We start from the raw sequence: 19,735 nt of genomic DNA on the forward strand, positions 1-19,735 counted from the left end.
AAAAATACTCCTATTGTTTGGATTGAGCATGTTTTTCCATACCAATGGGTTATGCTCTTTACAGACAGTCAGCTGAGCACCATCCTGCTGTCTTCGGCCCGGAACTGAATTAAGAAGCTGCCCTTTGAGTCTCTTTCATATTTCCCATTGTTTCCCAAATATAGACCTGTTTTATAACATCCAGCAGCACAACGGCGTATGAATGATACTGGCTTCTGAAGGCTCATGCTCGCATTCTTAGATTGAAGCTGCAACAAGTGTGCAACCTGTCATGTTGTCAAAAATACTCAGATTTGTTCAATTCTGATGCCAGCAAACCTTTTTATTGAACCTTTCATCGCTCCTTACTAGTACTGCACAATTTAGAGAAAACGTCATATTGCGATTATTTTGGATAATATTACAATTTGCGATTTGATTAATGGAACAAATGGTAATATGAGTCTACTTGCTTGATTATGAAGGAGGAGGAACTAGCATACATGTATTTGTATAATATTATTACATTAAATAAAAAGTGTAATGTTCAGTTAGAAGTATACTTTTAGTAATTACTATATTCATTATAATTTAATATAATAGCCTACTACTTTACCGCTAGTTGAATATTAAATCCAGTTACAGCTGTTTCATTTCTGTGGGGTTGTTTTTATTTTTTTGTTATTTTTATTTCTACATTGGTCTCTAATTTGTTAATGCTATGTACTAACTTGTCAATAATCATTGTTCGACATTTAATGATTTGCTGTATCACGTTGAACTTTTTTTTTAATGTCCCACCCCATCCAGGCTGTGATTGGTTGGCTGACGAAAAGTGACTGACAAGCACATCGTCTCTGTGAAAAGTTGAACATGTTGAACAACTAAATGGACCGATACAGCGAACATTAAATGGCCAGCGAGCCAAACCCAAACCTTCCTTATCTTCTCCCAGTTTTCTTCTGTCTCACTGCTTTAGCTGCTGCTGACGTCTCTCTGTCTCTGTCACAGAGAGTCCAGAGCACCGGCATTTCTCTCGGTTCTCCGGTGGCGAGTCTGTCTATGTATTGAACGATTAGCGGCGGGGATGGAAGTGGGGTTACTGTAGGTTGTCTTAAAAGTTACTCCCACACTGCTCGTGAATAATTTTTCTGATTGCATGTAGGCCTATCTGTTTTTAGATGCACATGCGAGAGCCCGGTGTGGGCGGAGATAATGATCAGACTGCAGCGCACACAGAGAAGAGTGTCGCACACACTTTTTCTGTTTTATTAAATCGCATCTGTTTTGCGGTTATGTAATGGCACATGATGACATCGCGATTAGATTAATTGTGCAGCCCTACTCCTTACTCTTCTTGTTTATTAGCAAAGAGAAGTGTAGAGAAGATTAAGGTAGCAGGCTTCTCTGTCGCTAACCATGGTTATTGTTGGTTAAAATTACACATCACAATCAGTTGTAGCTGATTAACTTTAATTACATAATGGCTAAAATGAAATGTTTGGCTTTTGTCTAATTGGCTGAGTGCAGACACCCGCTGTACACCACTTGTGAGGGAAAGAAACTCCACTCTGTATCACCACTGTCGTCAGTCAGTATGTTTTTTGCAGGTCAGCATGACCTACAAAGTGGCAACTGTTTTTTTAGAGAAATTTTCTAACTGATCGTTGTAGAGCAATTTCAGGTGAATCATTTACATTTAATTATTTGTCACTTTTGTTCAAAGCGACTTACATTTGAGGAGCACCATACAAGCATCAATAAAGTAAGAGATTTACAAGTGACAATAGATACTGGTAAGAGCAGCAATAAATACCGGAATACTGGAATCACCCAGTTAAGCTTTTGTGAATATCACATCGGTAGTTAAAACTTTATGACCTCTATCCATTGTCAACCGATTATTCTGTGTACAGGGTTGTGTGTGTGTGTGTGAGTGTGTGTGTGGTAAGTAAGTAATGAGACAACACCTGTTATTTAAATGTCCCAGATACATTTAATCAACATTTAATATAATATGCTGCTCACCTCATTTTCTTGTTGTAGGTGTTGAAAGTCATCTGGTGGTGGACATATTGTGCGACTGTTAAAACTGTACATTTTGCCTTTTAACCATTCAGCCCTATTCAGTATACCGAAATGCACTAGAAGGGAATTTGATACATTCAGTACCAGAAAGCAATAAATATACTCAGAACATACTCACGTCCACAGGAAAATGTGAGAGGAAATCGCCCTGAGCGAAATGCACATATGCAAACATATACTGTATATAGCAAGGAAGAAAATATTATTCAAATTTATTCATCTTTTTCTTGAATTTATAAATACTAATCTTCATAATTTAGTGAAGCACTGAGAGTTGATTGAATTCATGGTGCACCCTCCAGTGAAAGTGAGTTGATTTCATAAGAAGAAAGGCGGCTGTAGTGTATGAGTAGCATATGATCAGAGAACGTTTGTGCAGCTGTTTATTGCTGTATGGGCAGCTGTCAAAATTAGCAATGTAGAAACATCTATCTTTTACAGAATTAATAACTATATATATATATATATATATATATATATATATATATAAATAATCATAATCAATTTACAATTAATTGCATTATAAAATAATTATAAATTAAAAAACTTTAATGTATGAATGTGTGACCATATATCTAGGCTGTTACAATATACCGCTTGATTAAGACTCATTTATGTGCCTTTCTATCAGTCCAGATAAGTCCATGTAGGCCTCTCTACAAAGGTTGTGAACCCTCTATTTCAGAGTTACAGAGAGATCCCAATCTGGGCCATGGCTTGTAGAAGGATCTTTCAGTTATACTTTGAAACCACTGTGGGAGACTGTAAGGTTTGTCAAAGATCCACTACAATAAAATACACTGTTCAGCACCAAATAAAAGAACAAGCAGGTTGAACATGTTGAGTTTAAGTTTCAGTACAGAATGTGAGAAAACAAGTCAGAGGTTTAAGATCTAGATGCTTACCAAACATTTCATAAATGTCTTTTCAAACCTTTCAAAGGGATAATCATTAGTATGCCCCCTCACAAACCTTGCATTTTATACAGTATTTCGAAAACATTATTGCAATGGAGCATATGGATCATTTTGAATTACATGTCAGACATTGTTGGTGTACCAACAACCAGACAACAAGACAACAAAATTCTTTCCACTCATATTCTGAAATGGCCTGTAAATCAGCCTCCCAAAGTGACCAAAGATGACCCATGCTCACTGCTGGGGCAAAGAGAGAATTTTAAAACCTGGTTATCAATTTTCCAGGCTGATAACCTTGCAAGAGCAAAAGAACTCATACTGGTGTTACCTTACTTTTAAGATAAAGATACAGATGTGCAGGTACCTAAAAAGTGACCCATGGGAAGGTCGTAAAAAAACGTCCAGTCCATCAGACCAGGGCGAAATCTGGATTTAATTTGATTTAATGAATTAGAGTGAGGATGGAGAGAGAGTCCTTCTCAGTCCTTGTAGGAGCCATACACTGGGTTTGTTTGAGTTTTTATTGGGTTTCCTCTCTTTTCTTTGCACTGTAGTGTACATGCACGCGCATCGTCACGTCATCAGTTACTGTGGGTGTGACCGGGGGCGTGGTGTCTGTATTAATGTGTGTGTGTGTTCACCTGTGAGGAAGCTTGGGTTGAGCATGGCTGCAGGGTGAGCATGGGGAAGAACTTTCTGTTGACCGTTACCATCGTCGTCAACATCTTTCACTGATGTCTCTGAGGTACCTTTTGCACTGCTTACAACATGCATCACTCAAAGTAAGTGATTGGTTTTCTATGTATGTGAAATAGCGTAATAAAGAGACTCAATATGTACGATGGTTCAGCGTGACGCGTCTTCAGTGTAAATCCTCATGTTTCAGCCTGCTGTGGCGTTTTAGTTGTTTTGGTGGGTCTGGTCTGTTTGTTTTACTGGTATACGCCGCAATAGTCCTTGTCTTACTAATAATTTCCCAAAACTTATTTAGAGGAAGAAATATGCCATTTGCTTTGTCTGTAATTACTTTTTAGAAACATAAAATATTACATAGATGAATTGGATCCAGTGGCGCGGCCTCCAGGTTAAACCTGTGGATTGAAGGTCAATTCTAAACCTCTCCTGAGATGCAGGCAGAGGCGATGTTTAATATTCAGCAGTGCCACCGCACCCTCTTTTTTTTTTTTTTTTTTTTTTTTTCATAAGAAGGGAGATAGCTTAGTGAGCTATTTAAAGGTGAGAGTGATTTCCAGTCAAAAGTGCTGGGAGCATTTGGAAAACAGAGCAAAGATTTTCATTGTATGGAGGACAGAAATTTGGCTCAGCACAGAGTAAGAGTTTTAGGCTTTTACCTCTCAGATAAAACAATTTCTGCTTCTTGCAATTTTAAAATTCAAGTTGTTAATATAGCTATTTTTTTTGTTCTCTCCTCCTCAATTCGTTCTGCTGCTAAACTCCAAACCCTTGTCACTCGCTAAGTGGGAACATAATTTATGTCAAAAGCAGATCGGCCACAGTCCTGTCAGCCTGAATGACTCCTCAAGTTCTCCACTGACTTTTCTCATCAAAATGGCATTTTAGACCAATAGACTGCTCCTGATTGGATGTTTACTGGTTGATTGCATCATTCTCATTCTAAGTACACCATTTGCTCTATAGTTCATAAAAACCCCACTCTCAGGCACTTTGTGGAACCAGAGCTTTTGGCTTTGCCTGCTTAGAGATCAGTAAGTGAGTTTTCTGAAACCGCATACGTCTGCATATTGTGTCCCTAAGCTTTATCATTTACATATTTATTACTTGTTGATCATCAGCACTTTGAATAGGAAGAATCATGTTGTTTTTTTTCTGTGTTTGTGTGCATATGAATGTATCCTCAGCCTGGAGGTGACCCTGCAGAAGCGCAGTGAGGGGCCGATGTGGCCGGAGCTGGTGATGGGTGACAAGAGAGGGGAGTACGTGATGAGCGACGAGCAGGCTGCCCTCATCCATGAGAGGCTGGCATACCTCACCTCTGAAGACTTGGTAGGCTCACTCCTTACATTATGCTGATGATAACTCCAATAGTGAATGTTACGGACAGTCTCTTTTGTCTGCCATTATTAAAACATATATCTTCCTTTCCTCACATGCATGAAAATAACTTAAAATTAACCTCCCGTCCAAAGTTATACATTATGAAGTACAGGACCAGTGTCAAGAGTGTTAAGGTGACCACAAGTTAAATGGTAATCTATATTATAACTTATAATGTTTTGTATGCTGAACAATTAATAAAAAAAATCTTAATCCTAATTGCTATATGGCCTACTGCAATTTTTAAATTGCAGGAGGCACAATGTTTGTTAAAGGTGATATGTTTGTCAAAATACCATTTTTATTTAAGTATTGTCGTACTGCAGAGATGTCCTGGCCTACACATCATATTCTAAATGGTTCAGACCTAGTGAAAAGTGAATATTTTGTCTTGAACATTGTGCTGAAGAGAAATAAAAGTTAATTCTCTGGGGAGCACGAACTAGCTCACTAATATTGTATTGCATTCTGCTCATTAGATTTTGATATATAAAAATAAATCTGAATATAATTTAATAGCAACTATGACATTTTGTATAAAGTTTCATTTTAAAGATCTGTTATTTTGAATCTTTTATATATAATTTCCTTGAAAGTTTTGTGGAAAGAACTATGTCATAAGGTGCAAATTATAGGGCAAATAAGAATATCTTGTTATGGACAAAATCTACAAAGTCTACATTTATTAAATTTTACATTACAAATCACTATATATGATAATATAGTTAATTTAGTAGAAACTAAATAGGTTAAAAACTAAAATAATAAGATGGACATGTCTGTATTTGCCCTTTTCTGTGAATTAAATACCTGTCAAATCAAGGTACTCCATCATATTAAAAAAATCTCCTGTTAACCTATATTACATAATGAATCTTACAATGACTTAATACACCCAGAAATGTTAAGCTATTGATATCTTGACAGTTTTTTTTTACAGTAAATATTGTCATAGTCCTGATCCCTGTTTGTAAATATATCTGGTTGAATCGCTGCGGTGTTAAATCAATCGTCAGTATGTGTTTGAAAATATTACTCGAACCTAAAATGAGTTTGGTTTTGTTTTCTCTGGAGGTTTTCTCATGACCTCACATGCATTTCTCAAATGAGTTCACCCTTATAGCTTTTAGCATCCCTCCCTCCTCTGAGGCCTCTCGTCTTTATCCTTTCCCTCTTCAGCTGCTCCGAGCCCTCTACCTCCTAATGTCTTATACACAGCATCACTCTCGGATCTCCAGAGTCACTCTCAGTCTCATGTTCTACAGTATTTTTAGCCACTTCCTCTCTCGGCCCTATCCCTTCATTAGAATCATCTGGGCCCACTTGAGGCCCTTAGTGCAAATTAAGCCTTTTTACATGGTAATAAATGCAAAATAAGTGTAACCATAGCCTCTGTGTGTTCCTGTTCCTCCTTTTTATCCAGAACGGAAACATCGACAAAGATAAGCCCCCTTGTAACGCTCAGGAGCTGGAGGACTGTGATGGGTTTCCAGAAGACAGCTTCAGCCTCACACACTTTGACGGGCAATCGCTCAAGCCCTCTCAGGTGGTGAGTAACACCTCTCTCCTTCACTAGTAAACACTCTAATTCTCCAATCCTTCAAGACTGAGCCCTCATATAAAACATTTTCAGTCATTTCTGTCGGTTCCTTCCATCCTTCAGTCCCATCAAGTACACTGTTCACTTCCTTTATTAGAGCATGTTTTTATTCAGCCCAGCTCCCGGTGAGCGGGCCAGAGCCGGCCTTGCCCTTTAACAAGACACTTGACCAGAGAACAAAGGCCCAGTAAAGAAGGAACAAGCCCAACCACTTAATTTCAATCACCCCTCCTTGTGACTTGAATAGTAAGAAGGTGATATAGAAGTTGAATAATAAGAAGCTGTAAATGCTCATTCTGAGAATCTACATGTCCAGGTACAGCAAGTGCAGCGGGATTGTTGTGTGTTTAGAGCCGTTGTAAAGTAATTGAAAAGCCACAGATTCCCTTCAACAGCCAACATTTTAAACAGGGTGTGATGCATCAATGAGGTGTCAGTTTTGCTTTTCATGTTGTTGTTTCCAGGTTATTCTTTTGTTGTGAGTCACATATCAACCCTTTGCTTGTGTGGACTTGTTGACTTGTGTCTTGTGTCCAAAGATGTGTTATCATTTCATCTTATAAAAATGCTCTGCATCAAAGGAGGCCTTTACTCATGATCAGCTGTCAATGATCAACTGTTTTCCTACTTTATTTTTATCACAGACTCTACTGGACTGTCTGTTTCAGCCGCAGTAAACATTAACCTCTTATTAAGCAAAAGGTCCCAGTGGATTTATAAACTCAACAAACTAGCACAAAACTCAAAGTGCAGCAGAGGTTGGTGGGTATGTCAGTTCTTCAGGTATTTAAGATAAGACTAATCCCCAATGGGAAATTCACAAATTCACATTTGGTCGTAAACTAAAAAAATTGATGAATTCTGATTTTGACCAGATGGTGGTGCTAGATAAAAAGGTAAAGGGTCACTTAAGTTTTTATAAATAATAAATTCATGTTTGTACCAAATGTCGTGGTAATCCATTACAGGTGTGCGTTATGTATTGTCTATGATAATTAATTAATTGTTGTTTTAACGATGTGTGAGCAGACATTATCGAGTAGGATACATCACTCACAGTAGAGTTAAACAAGCAATAGATGCTGAAAAATTCATGCCTGAAATTAAAAAGTAGTGAACAAACAGCCCCAGCAGATGAAACACTGACACCACCAGCATTGCAATCTGCATCGATAGATTGAATTGCTGGTCAAGGATCAACCTCCCGTGTGGAGGCGGTTTGGGTTTAATAAGACAGATGTTGCTCAAAAGAAATCAATCTGCAAACCATGTTGAAAATCGGTTGCCATTAAAGTCCACAAACTAACCACCACACTGAATTTAAAGAACATGAAAAGTTTCGGGAGTCAGCTGTCCATGACGGGCCTAAACGAGATATCGTAAATATTGAGATATCAACAATATCGATATAATTTAATAATTTTTTGTCAATATCACACACCATACAATCTATTTAATAGTCATTTTACTCAAATCCTAAAATGTAAGCCTCATAGTGGAGCTTGAAAAAAAGTTGGGGGATTGCCAAAGTTAGCATCCTTTGGACACCACGGATATCTGTACCAAATGTTCATGACAATCCATTGAATATTTGTTGAGGTATTTCAGCCAGGATGGAAGCACAGGACCGACTGACAGACATGCCATCCCTACAGTCACGCTGCTAGCAAGTCTTTAAAACACATCTGAATAAAAACAGGAGGTTTTTTCGATATTGTCTAGCTTGAGATAAGAACGGTTGTTTTGTGGTTTTCAGGGACTTGTCTTTTCTATTATTAAACAAGGGCTATTCAAACTAAAATGCTAAATAAACTTTCTATAGTCCTAGGTGAGCTGAATAGGATACGTTTTTACAGCAGTAGCCCTTAGGAGAATATGAAGGAGATTTTGCAAACATTTAATCTGAAATGCTGCACAGTGAAATCTCAGCCTTGTATTATTTGTTGTTTTTCAGCTTCTCTAAGCCATTTAGAGGTTTTTGCTCAAAAATCATTATTGACGAACCTGAATATGTGAGGAAAAAACAGCAACTGCTATAAATGTCCTTTTCTTGGCATTGTTTGTCCCATGGTGAAAAAAAGTCACATGAATGCAGTCCTTTCGTGAAGACAAGGTGATCTATTTTAGTTAGAGAAAACACACTCTTTCGTGCATAAAGAAAACATTGATTGATTTACAGCGAAGTAATGTTTCACTCATATTTCTATTAAGAAAGTGACATGTTTGCTTTTAACATTACTAATAGCATAAAAAGTCAAATAAAAAATATTAAAAGTATTTCTAGAGGCAACTCTAACAACCATACCTCTGTATTTTGGAAATACGGAATAATGAGCAGAATTGAATATCTTTCTTCTCCCAAAGCAGATATACAGTAGTTTGCAAAAGCTTCATTCATTCGTGGACATCAGTAATGCTTCTCTTTCAGTTTCATTTGCACAAAATAATTTCCGTGTTTATGGTTAAGAATTCACCATCACAAAAACTCCAAAAAACCCTTTCATTATGTGCATTATTATGTAATGAAAGGCTAATAATGAGTATTAAATGTAAGGTGCAGTTTTTCTGCCCAGGCTATGATGAAGGGCTTGATGTGAATACAAACCCTGCAATGTTTCTCCCTCTATTTACTCTGTAAACAGTGCAGCCAGGTAAGCTGTTGCCCTTAAGTAAGGTGGGTTGTTGTAATCATACCTGTACCATCAGCCTTTTGAAGGACTGTTGGATCTGTTTGTTCACCGTGTGCGTGTGTGTGAACATGTGAGCGTATCTCATCCATGAAGCTTTACCTTTCTTTTCTTCCCATTCTCTCCGCCTTAATGCTCCAGTCGCTCGCCTGCCCACTAGGCCAAATGCTGACCTTTTGTATAAAACCTTTCAGCTTAAAATTGTGGCACCTCCTATTAATTTGGCACCTTTGTCGATGTGCTTCTCTTTGGTTCTGGTCCCAGTTGAAAAGACTAAGAATGGTTTGTTCCCAAGAGGGAAGCTGTGAGTCATATCCACTGGCCATATCTGTAATGCCTATTACAATGGAGTGTATCTGTGCCTCTGTAAACTGTATTTTCTGCAGGTTTTAACTATCAAGACTTTATTTCAAAAAGATTTAGGAAACTCTGAAAGAATACAAAGTTTCTTACGATTATTGATTACACCACTGATAATAAAATAGATTAAGTCGTTTCAATAATAGAGGTATTTTATGTTTGAAATCAGAAAATGCTGTTTACACTTGAAAGTGATGTTTGTTTGCACCTGTGTTGCAAATGTGCGTATTCTTTAAATATGTTTAGCCACACTAACAGCATCGACTACCACTTTGGTCCAGACAGATACCTGAACAATTAAAGGAGGGATTGCAATGAAAATTATTGACCCCAGATGTTTTGTAATGACTTTTCACTAGCACCACCAGAGGTTTACACTTTTGTTTATTTTGAAATATAATATTATAAAATATAATATATAATAATAAGGTAGGTTGGTAGGTACATTTATTGTCACAATATAGAGGTTATATAATGAAATTGAACTTTGTAACTCCCTTCTGTTATATAGCAGACAATATATATTAATATAGAAATTATAATAATAATAATTATTATTATAAAAATGGTTTGAGATAAACAGAAATAAACAATATTCAATGATCAATGGAGCAGTGCTTTGGATGAATTTGAGTTTAAGAGCCTGATGGCTTGATAAATAAGTACTAAATAAGCATTGCCTTAAAATTTGGACATCCATGACATCCATGGTGCCCAAAGGATAAATCCAAATAATTTTGGTGTTCCCTGACTTTTCCCTGCAGCGCCACCAGCAGGTCAAAGTGTCAACTTTTCCAATGAAATAACATCTACAAGATGAATTTGCCCCGAATTATGTACAGACATTGGCCCTCATGTAAAAACCTTTTTGTATTATCTCAACTCTCTCTTACTTTTTTCGTATGAATGTGCCACGTCAGATTCAGCAAACTTCAGATAACTGTAAATGAACCTTGTAAACAAGAATGACACCTGTATGGAATTTAGTGTGCATTCATGAGGATGCATAATTAAGGCCCCAGTACCACCACCCGTCCTGTAACATAAGTCAGAATTATACCAGCTTTAAAATATTCTGGTTTCTTCCCCTTTGACTGAAGGTAGTAACAATAATTAAATGTGATGTCCAAGAGATTGACACAGCGAAGGAAAGTGATTTTACTATTATATACGTTTATGATCTCATACCAGACAGGATATCTGACCGTTTACAGTCAAAGAAAATACTTGGGTGGAACAGGAGAGAGTCTAAATAAACATTTGTCATCTCGATGTAAAAGAGAGTGAGCAGCAGCCTTACAGGAACATGACAGAAGTGATAATGATGACGAAAGAGAGTTGGCATTTCAGCTGTTATTTCAGCTGTTATTACAGAGAGATGGCCTCTGTGTACAGATGCATTTGCTTTTGCTTTCGTAATGCCGACCTTTCACTTCCTGTCCTCCATCCTCAAAGCCTATAAACCCTTTGATGAAAAGAAAAGTATTCACTAAAAGCCTTTTTTTTTTTTTTTTCAGACCCAAAGCAGGTACAAGTAATTTATTATGAGTACTTGCCTTGTCCAATTGTAGTACTTCAGTTTGTGTGAATCAATCATGCAACACATGCAAGATAGCAATATATATATTATGTTGACAAAAGGTCCTTTGTTGAAAGCTACGGAAACAAAAAATAAGTTGGACCTTGTGTTGCCCGCTGACAGTTGTTTCGCTGGTTGGAAAAACAGCCGAACCAATTACAACTTTGTGGCTAAGATGAAGACATCATCTTCCTTTGCCAGAAGCAGAAAACAGAACAACAGCCTCAACGATGGCAACAAAACAGGGATGAGAACTGTTGTAAGCTGAGATCAGACTGAAAACAGCCCTGTGTTAAAACAACGCAGGTGGCTGTGTTGGTGGGGGCGTGATGTTTGCCGGTACTGGTGAGAAAATGAAATACGATCCAGGCATGTCCAGTTGGTGTAACAAATTATTTTGTTTCAAGGTTTACAGACGCCAAAACACTACACAGACTTACAGAAAAACTTTGAGACATAATTTTACAACTCTGGACTTATCGGACAGTAACAATTTTATTGCAATAATGCAATGTAAAGAGACCTATTTGGAACATTGGAAAGAAGAAACTAAACGGCAAAGTATACTATAATGTTATATGGCCCTAAAAAGAGATTATAAATTGGCAGACAAAAAATCGTGGCAACCAAAAGAAAACAGAATATGTAGTCACTGTTCAATAGGGCTCAAGTCTCAATTTTTTTCTATTATAAGGATTTTTTTACAATTAATTTTTGTTGTTTTTATTTCACACTTGCTGTGCCAATAAAGCCCCTTTCAATTGGTGTTAAAAGACAGACATAAAATGTGATTCTTATTAACTGCAAATTGAGTGCCTGTACAGAAAGATATTACACTAAACTTGGGCAAACTACCACGAGGTGTAAAGCAATAATAAAGGAGCCAAATGGTAAGACATGTTCATCCCTTTCTGTTTCTGCCTTTTAGATGCAGTAAATACATATAACAGTATTATAGTATGTAGTGGAATACTTGGTCTTCTGACCGACGCCTGAGAAGGTTTTTTTTTCACTGTGTCCCAGTCAGTAAAATCCTCTGGTCCCTTAGAACTGAGCTTACCTTTCATGTTTTTTGTCTCTCTCTATTTTGAGTAGCGTATCTCGGTTTCACAGATATTTAGATTCTGCAGGTTAATCCGAGGCTTTGTTCTGCTGCTGGCAGATAAATCCTCCTCATTCAATAATGGCTTTGTAAGGAAACTAAAGTAGAATAGAAATTTCTGTTATGTTTATCTTGTTACTTTGGCTCCGATTAGCTTTTTTTTTTTTATAAAGGTTTGGATTCTTGTGATTGTAAGGTAAGACCTGAACTCTCTGCAGTACATACCCAACACAAAAACCAGGCCAGAGGTAGTGTTGTAAAATCATGAGATAAAAGCCTCATGAATGGATTTTTCCCTTTTTTAGAATGTGACCATTAGTAAGCCACAGGATATCTGAGGAAATAGTTTCATTTGACAAAACCAGCAACCCTCTGGTTCCCAAGCCATGTCCCAACAGACTGAGCTAATGCCACCCCATCCTTATCCACGTCTACTCCCGCGCAGCAATAGTATCTATTAGTAAGAGCTAAAAAAAGTTTTGCTTGAAAAATATGCTTAAATGATAATCAATAATCAGTATGGAAACTGTTCTATTCAAGGTCTGTGGATACTCCTGAGTAACTGGGACATTGTTGCTGTTGAGTTTTTCATATGCATTTCATCAGTGCTCTGAAGAGCACCACTGAAACACAGTTCATCTCCATTTTGTTGGTGTGGTGGCCGATGTTGATCAAAGTTGGATCTCAAAATCTTGGCACTAAAAACTGCATGGTCAGAAACCACCACCATGTTGACTTGTTTTTGTGTGAACTGACCCTGTAAGGTTTCCCACTTCAGGAACGTATCCTGAAAGATGTCGATAACAATTTTGCCTTTAAGTTGATGGGAAATGGTAATATACAATTTGGCATGTGTGCCATGGAGGGCTGACATCAGCTGATTTCACTGATTGATTAGCATTTCTTAGTGCAGAGAGGATAAACTAATCAGTGAAATCACTTGCAGGAGGCTTTGAATTTATTAAAACCTGCACACACTCTGCCCTCCACGACAAATAAAGTCTTCTGATTTATGTCAATTTAATTCAGTGCAACTATTCTTTTTTTCTTTTTATTAGTATATTGTTCACAATAATTACCCGGGCAGTTGTTGGTGTCCCTGTCAGTCAACACACACACAGACTCTACTAAAGCATGAGCGAACATCTGCCGCATGCTCAAAGTCAAACACAAGTGGCAAAAAAAATCTGAGAGTGAAAGAGTGATGGCTTGCTAAAAGGCTTGTCATTGTACTCAACCATCCACCACCAACATATTGGTTGGTTTTGCAGAATTTTCAATGCCTGTCAAGTGTGTGTTGAGATGGGGAGGACAGCGCTGCCTGACAGCCTCTGAGACATGTTGGCAGTTGGATTCGCAGGACGTGGGTTGACTCCCAGTCAGGGATTGGTGTGAACAGACAGATGTCAAGGATCGATTATGTCACAGCAGCGGTCATTTTCTTTCCAAAACAAATGGAGTCAGACTAGAATAGCACCAAACCACACACATGCAATTACGTCAAGCACATTCATCAGAGTGAAGTGAATGTTGGGCAAATACATGGACTTTTATGGCCGTTATCACATACTGTTCAGTACAGCCTTTTACCCAGTATGGTCATGCTGGATTTCAAGATGGAGATCTGCCACAAACTGTAATCTTAAATTCTCCATTTAATGATATTGGTGACCATGTGGGAAGAAACGTGTGGAGAAACCTATACACATTTTCTTGCTGGTTTTATTGAATCAATTGTAAAAGAGGTCAAAAACATAAATATAGGAATAACATGAAAGCCACAACATTCCACATGAGATAAATATAAAATGTAAGCTAGAAATTGGAAATGTATTTGCAAAACAAACCAGAGATGCATTTACCAATAAACTGATAGAATGAAGAAAGAGAATAAAGAAGGAAGGAGGTAAATAAACAAGGAAGGAATTAGGATAGTAAGAAAGGAATTAAGGAAAGAAGTAAACAAACTCAATGTTTCATGCCATTTCATCAAAAAATCAAAAAATTTCCATTTTGGGAAATATCACGTCCTTGTGAGGGCAGATTGTGTCTTGTCAAAGTCAGTTAACCTGAGAAACTCTGGGTAAGATCCATGAATGATGGGAATCGTACTGTAATTAAAGCATTGCATTTTACCTGCTTTATACAGTGGAGGAGGTGCTGCTCCCGGGTCACAGAGGGATACAATCAGAGAATACTTGTTAATTATACAGTAAAATAGTATTATTGACAGACTCCAAAACTGAACTGACTTGAATTATGTTCACCTTTCCCTTCGGTCCGTCTCCGTCCAGGTGAATCTAGGCAGCAATCAGTACCTGTTCACAGTTGAAGTGAACCCATCTGAAATGCCGTGCCTCTGTCTCAGACATGATGTGGACGCTCTGGTGTGGCAGCCCCATCCTGACCAACCCAGTAACATGTGGGAGCACATCGCCACATTCAATGCCTTGGGTAAGCGCTTCAACTAAAAACACCTATTCTAATGCTTCCAGTAGGCATATGAATTTATTTGTATCTGCAATAGAAATATATGTTGCAGTATTAATCACTGGTAGAATGTAGTGCATTTGCTTAAGAATGGTACTTAAGTACAGATTTAAGGTACTTCCTACTACACTACAATTCAGAGGGTATACTTAACTATATACTTGTTACATTACAAAGTAAAAGTTTTGCATATAAACATATGAAGATCTGATAAAAATATGTTTTGTTGATTGATGAATTAGTTGATTGACAGAAAATTAATTGGAAGCTGTTTTGATAATTGTTAAGTAAACTTTTTCATGCAAAAATGTTTTTATAGTTCCTGCTTCTCAAATGTGAAGACTTGCTGCTTTTCTTTTTAATTATTTTAGGGTGTTTATAATCATTTTGAGGTTTGTACTGTTGGTTGGACAAAATGAGTATTATGAAGGTGTCACTTTGGGCTCTGGGAAATTGTGGGTAATTTCTCACTATTTTCTGAATTTTTACAAACTAAACAATCAATCGATTGATGGAGAAAATAATCAGTAATCCATAATGAAAGGAAGGCTATGTCCATGTTTTATACAGTCTATGGTGGGGACAGTCTCAGTGCCCCTAGTGGTGAAAACTGTACTCCTTTTAAGACATGTGAAATGTTACATTAGTCACAGTATGTGGGAGTGGTTTTCAGATGTTGGCGGCATTACCAGCTGAAGCTTGATCTCCGTTTTTGATGAACGATGACAACTTGAGTTGAATTATTCATTCTCACAGCCATTAACTTTGTTTACAGTCGCTGTCACACTGCTGCTGTCCCTCTAGTGCTGCAATGGATAGGCAACAAATCATTTTAAATGGTGGCCATAAAACTGCAGTTAATGACTAGAGGTAGTTCACCTACACTGCTTGTGCCCTAGAAGGACACAAAAAGGAATGTATCTAAAATAGTTTGAAAACAGGATCATTAACAGAGCTCTTCTCTGCCATATGTATAAACCATACAATGAGGTCTGGGATAACTGGATTATATTGTGCCACTTAGCGTAGTCACTGACTGATGTGTTGAGGCTGTTAATTTAACTCCAAATCTCAAACCAAATACCCATGCCATCAGCCAGTGTACTCATTTCTAGAGTCTCTTTCAATCAGTCCTCATTTAGTATTTCTATCTATCCTCAACGATGGCATCTAAAACAAGTTTCATTTCAATTTTCCACTCTGACAACATCAGGTACAACATCATCATTTGTCTTCTTTCTTTTTTAACAAAGCAGTTTTAACTACCTGCACATCTCTGTTTGCAATACATCACCCGATTTGAGAGTGCAGATAGATCCCTGGTGATATTTTCAAAATGATGTCAGTGGATCCAAATGAGGCTCAGAGGAAAATGGGCTGAAGAAAAGCATATCTGAACACCAAAATCAGGCGTGTTAAGGTGCAATAAAAATACTGTAGTTTTCCCCTTGCACGGCATTTAGTGGATCATTCAAAGGTTGCTTATATTCATATAGAAATAATATGTTAGGCACTGTTAAAACAACGTGTATGTAAATCTCTAATGAATTTCAGGGTGAAAAATGTTTTTGAGAGAGTAGAAATTATACAAGGCAAAAATGAGTTTGTATTGATTGCTGCTAGCCTGGGCTCTACTACAACATGGTTTTGTAAAACTAATCTTATTAGTCTTAATGACAAGGTGGAGCAGCAGTAGAGAAAAATGATCCACCTTCTGTTATTGAAACACTCTGCTGTCAGATGGGAAATCTCAGCACTCAGGAAGTGGCTAATCAGATTTTAGGAGTGAAAGGTAATGTGTTTTTCTCAGTTCACCAGCATCAGGTCTTTTGTCCTCTCTTGTCGTCGTGGTATGAAGTGACCACAGACCAAACATGAGTGTGCTGTGTGCAGTTCAGTGATGGCAAATAATTGAAGTTTAAGGAATTTTTAAATACCTTTCTGCTACTCTGAACCTGAAGAACGGAACTGAAAAGAACTGAAAATCTGTATAAGTGTTGCAAGTTTTAACGTGATTTGTAGGGCAGTAATTACACTAACCTTTAATTTTTGATTATCCAGGGCCCAAGTTGATGTCTTCAAATTACTTGTTTTGTCCGTTCAATCAAAAACCTGAAGATATTTATTCTACACTGAAATTAAACTGCAAAAATCTAAAAATCCTCATATTTAAGAGGCTGAAAATGTTTGCCATTTTAGCTCAAAAATGACTTCAACAACTTGGTCAACTAATTGTGTTAGTGCTAATGTTTTACTTTATTGTTACATCTATAGAACCCTTTTGATATGTGAATGTCAAACATGTATACCATCTCTGCTTCCTTATTGTGGCCTCTTTCTAAAAAACTGAATTCATTCATTGCACCTGTTCCTTTTCTTCAGTTAAATCTCCTGAAATCCTGAATCCATTATTAACTAATGCAGGTCTGGGGGACTGAAACGTTTGCAAATTTTAACCTTCTCTTTTGCTACACCTGAGCACCCAGTGCAATAAAGCTTTAAGGCTTTTTAATTCAGCAACTTGGCTGTTTTTTGCACTATCAAGCCAAATTCAGTCCATGGACCTTCTGGGTGCCTAAAGAGCAGCGCTTGACCTTGTACCTTTGAGCAAGGCCTTGATATCCCAACTTCTCTAGAGGAACTGCTTTATTACTCTGCTTACTGAGTGTGAACAGGTTGCAACTGTTAAAGATCCTCTCTGCGTGTCTCTAATCTGTTTTCATAGGCTACGTCCAGGCATCCAAACGGGACAAAAAGTTTGCGACCTGCGCTCCGAACTTCTCCTACGCTTCACTGTGTGAGTGTCTCCGCCGCACATTCATCTACCGGCAGCCGTCGCCGGTGGAAACCGTCCTCTTCAACAGGAAGCAGGGCCGTCAGGTAGGGCAGGTTGCCAAACAACAGGTGGCCAGCCTGGACTCTGATAAACCAATCCTGGGCTTCAGAGCAACCAATGAGAGACTGTACATCCTGACCTCCAGTAATCTCTTTGTTCTAAAGGTCAATAACGATTAGATTTGGAACAGTTAGTTTTAGATTTTCTTCTCCTACCCCCAAAGAGCGCCATCATTCCAAACTGAAGATGTTATCCGCTGAAACTGATAAAAGAAATGTCCTGATGTGTAAATCTGAGCTTCATCTCTCAGCACTGAGTTCTCCTCATGTTTCTTCTGTGTTGTGAAATGTCTATGAGATCGAAAGTAAGGAACCATGTTCTGAAAGACAAAATACAATAATAAACTTTCACTAAAGCTGGAACTTTTTTTGAAATTCATTAAGAAAACAAATATAAATTATTAAAAATCTTTCAATGCTTTAGTTCAGCAATCACATTTCATACATGTACATTTCATATATGTAGTGTGCTATTAATAATGCTACTGCGTCATTACAGACATTTGTAATCCCTAATCATGAATTGGAATTAATAAATCCGTCAATGCCATCAGTGCAGTGCTGGCTGTGTTGAGCTGATGGCTGGTTGTGGTATTTTGTCAGATGGTCAGTGGGGAAGAGGACACTGAGGAAATCCCTCTGCTTGGCTCATTTTACAACAATCACTGTGGAAGTATGAGAGAAGCAACATTCATTTCCATAAATTTCCATAAACATGTTTCACACATCACACTGGCTCCGGTTGTATTAGCCTCAATCTTGGATGGATCAGTTGGACTTGGAGCATAAAATCAAGGGGTGTAATAATTCAATCATGTCTGCTACCAATTTTGTTTGTTTTTTAACTTTTTTTGTTGGTGACCAAGGTTGAAAATGCTAAACTGCTCATACAAGCTAGGTGTATGTTTATAAATACTGTACATGTCATATGTTGCATTTTCGTCTGAGCTGTTAAACTGGAGTACATGTGTATACAGAACCCTGGGACGGATAATGGAGAAAAGTTCATATTTTAAACATTTCCTCCAGCTTTAAACACAAGAAGAGCTTCAGTTTGCGTTAGCTGTGAATCCTTCTTTTTTACGTCTTTATGTCCTGCCAGTAAACAAACATTTCTGCCTTGCTGGTTCAGCAGTGACATTTTCTTTTTCCATTTTAAGAATCCCCAAAGAAGCCCATTCATCCAATCAACCAAATAAATCCAAAAAGATTGAAGAGAGACCCTAATGGACTTTTTATGTAAAAAGAAAAGGATGGTCCACTTCCTCTTTTTTTATATATTTTTTTGATTATAGCACAAGAAAAAAGACAAGAGAGACACAAACGGGGGGGTGCAGGATTAGATCCAAACAGGCAAAAGGCTTAAACACAGCATCACCTTCGACTGCTGCTAGAAATAGATTCATATCAGTGTCTTTTCATGCACCAGAAGGCAACAATAAACAGAAGCCAGCCAGTCTGTGTTTGCTGTCTGGTAAAACTTTAAGTTATTCAGAAATTATTGGAGAACTACTCTAACCAATTTATTGATCAAGCTTTAAATTGCTAGTGTTGCTTCAGCAACCGAGGAACAGTGCGTCGATGTGAGTCAGTCTTCATCAGGTCAGGCAATTTTGTGAAGACTATCTGCAATTTGTGCTCCCCCGAGCCCTGCCAGTTTCTGAGGCGATTTGTTTTGCCCTAAGCAACACTATAGGCTGGGGGTAAAACCTTTTTCAGTTTTTTTTTTTTCATTATTTTGCGGAGGAGATCCAGTTTTATTTAATTATTGGCATGCAATTGAATTGGGCTTCACCACTTGTTTTTATTAGCTGTACCAGCATTCCTAGATTACTTAAAGGCGGCCTGTCAGAACCACTCATGTCTCCAAGGATGGGCCCCATCTGTACTCCAAAACAAAGGGAAAAAGACATTGTCAAGGCATCACACCACACAGAACTCAATAATGAAACATAGTTA

At 37.7% G+C, this 19,735-nt stretch overlaps 1 protein-coding gene across 1 annotated transcript in view; it reads left to right on the forward strand.

Moving 5' to 3' along the window:
- nudcd1 (NudC domain containing 1) overlaps positions 1-18,139 on the forward strand; it is a 41,567-nt gene extending 23,428 nt beyond the window's left edge. The window contains exons 7-10 of the mRNA XM_046057938.1: positions 4,868-5,012; positions 6,487-6,612; positions 14,686-14,845; positions 17,607-18,139. Of these exons, the coding sequence (XP_045913894.1) occupies positions 4,868-5,012; positions 6,487-6,612; positions 14,686-14,845; positions 17,607-17,896 (721 nt within the window). The 3' untranslated portion in view covers positions 17,897-18,139. The remainder of the gene's footprint in view (positions 1-4,867; positions 5,013-6,486; positions 6,613-14,685; positions 14,846-17,606) is intronic.
- The last annotated feature ends 1,596 nt before the right edge of the window (positions 18,140-19,735 follow it).

The sequence above is a fragment of the Micropterus dolomieu genome, linkage group LG09, assembly GCF_021292245.1.
Source record: "Micropterus dolomieu isolate WLL.071019.BEF.003 ecotype Adirondacks linkage group LG09, ASM2129224v1, whole genome shotgun sequence".
Classification (NCBI taxonomy): Eukaryota; Metazoa; Chordata; class Actinopteri; order Centrarchiformes; family Centrarchidae; genus Micropterus; species Micropterus dolomieu.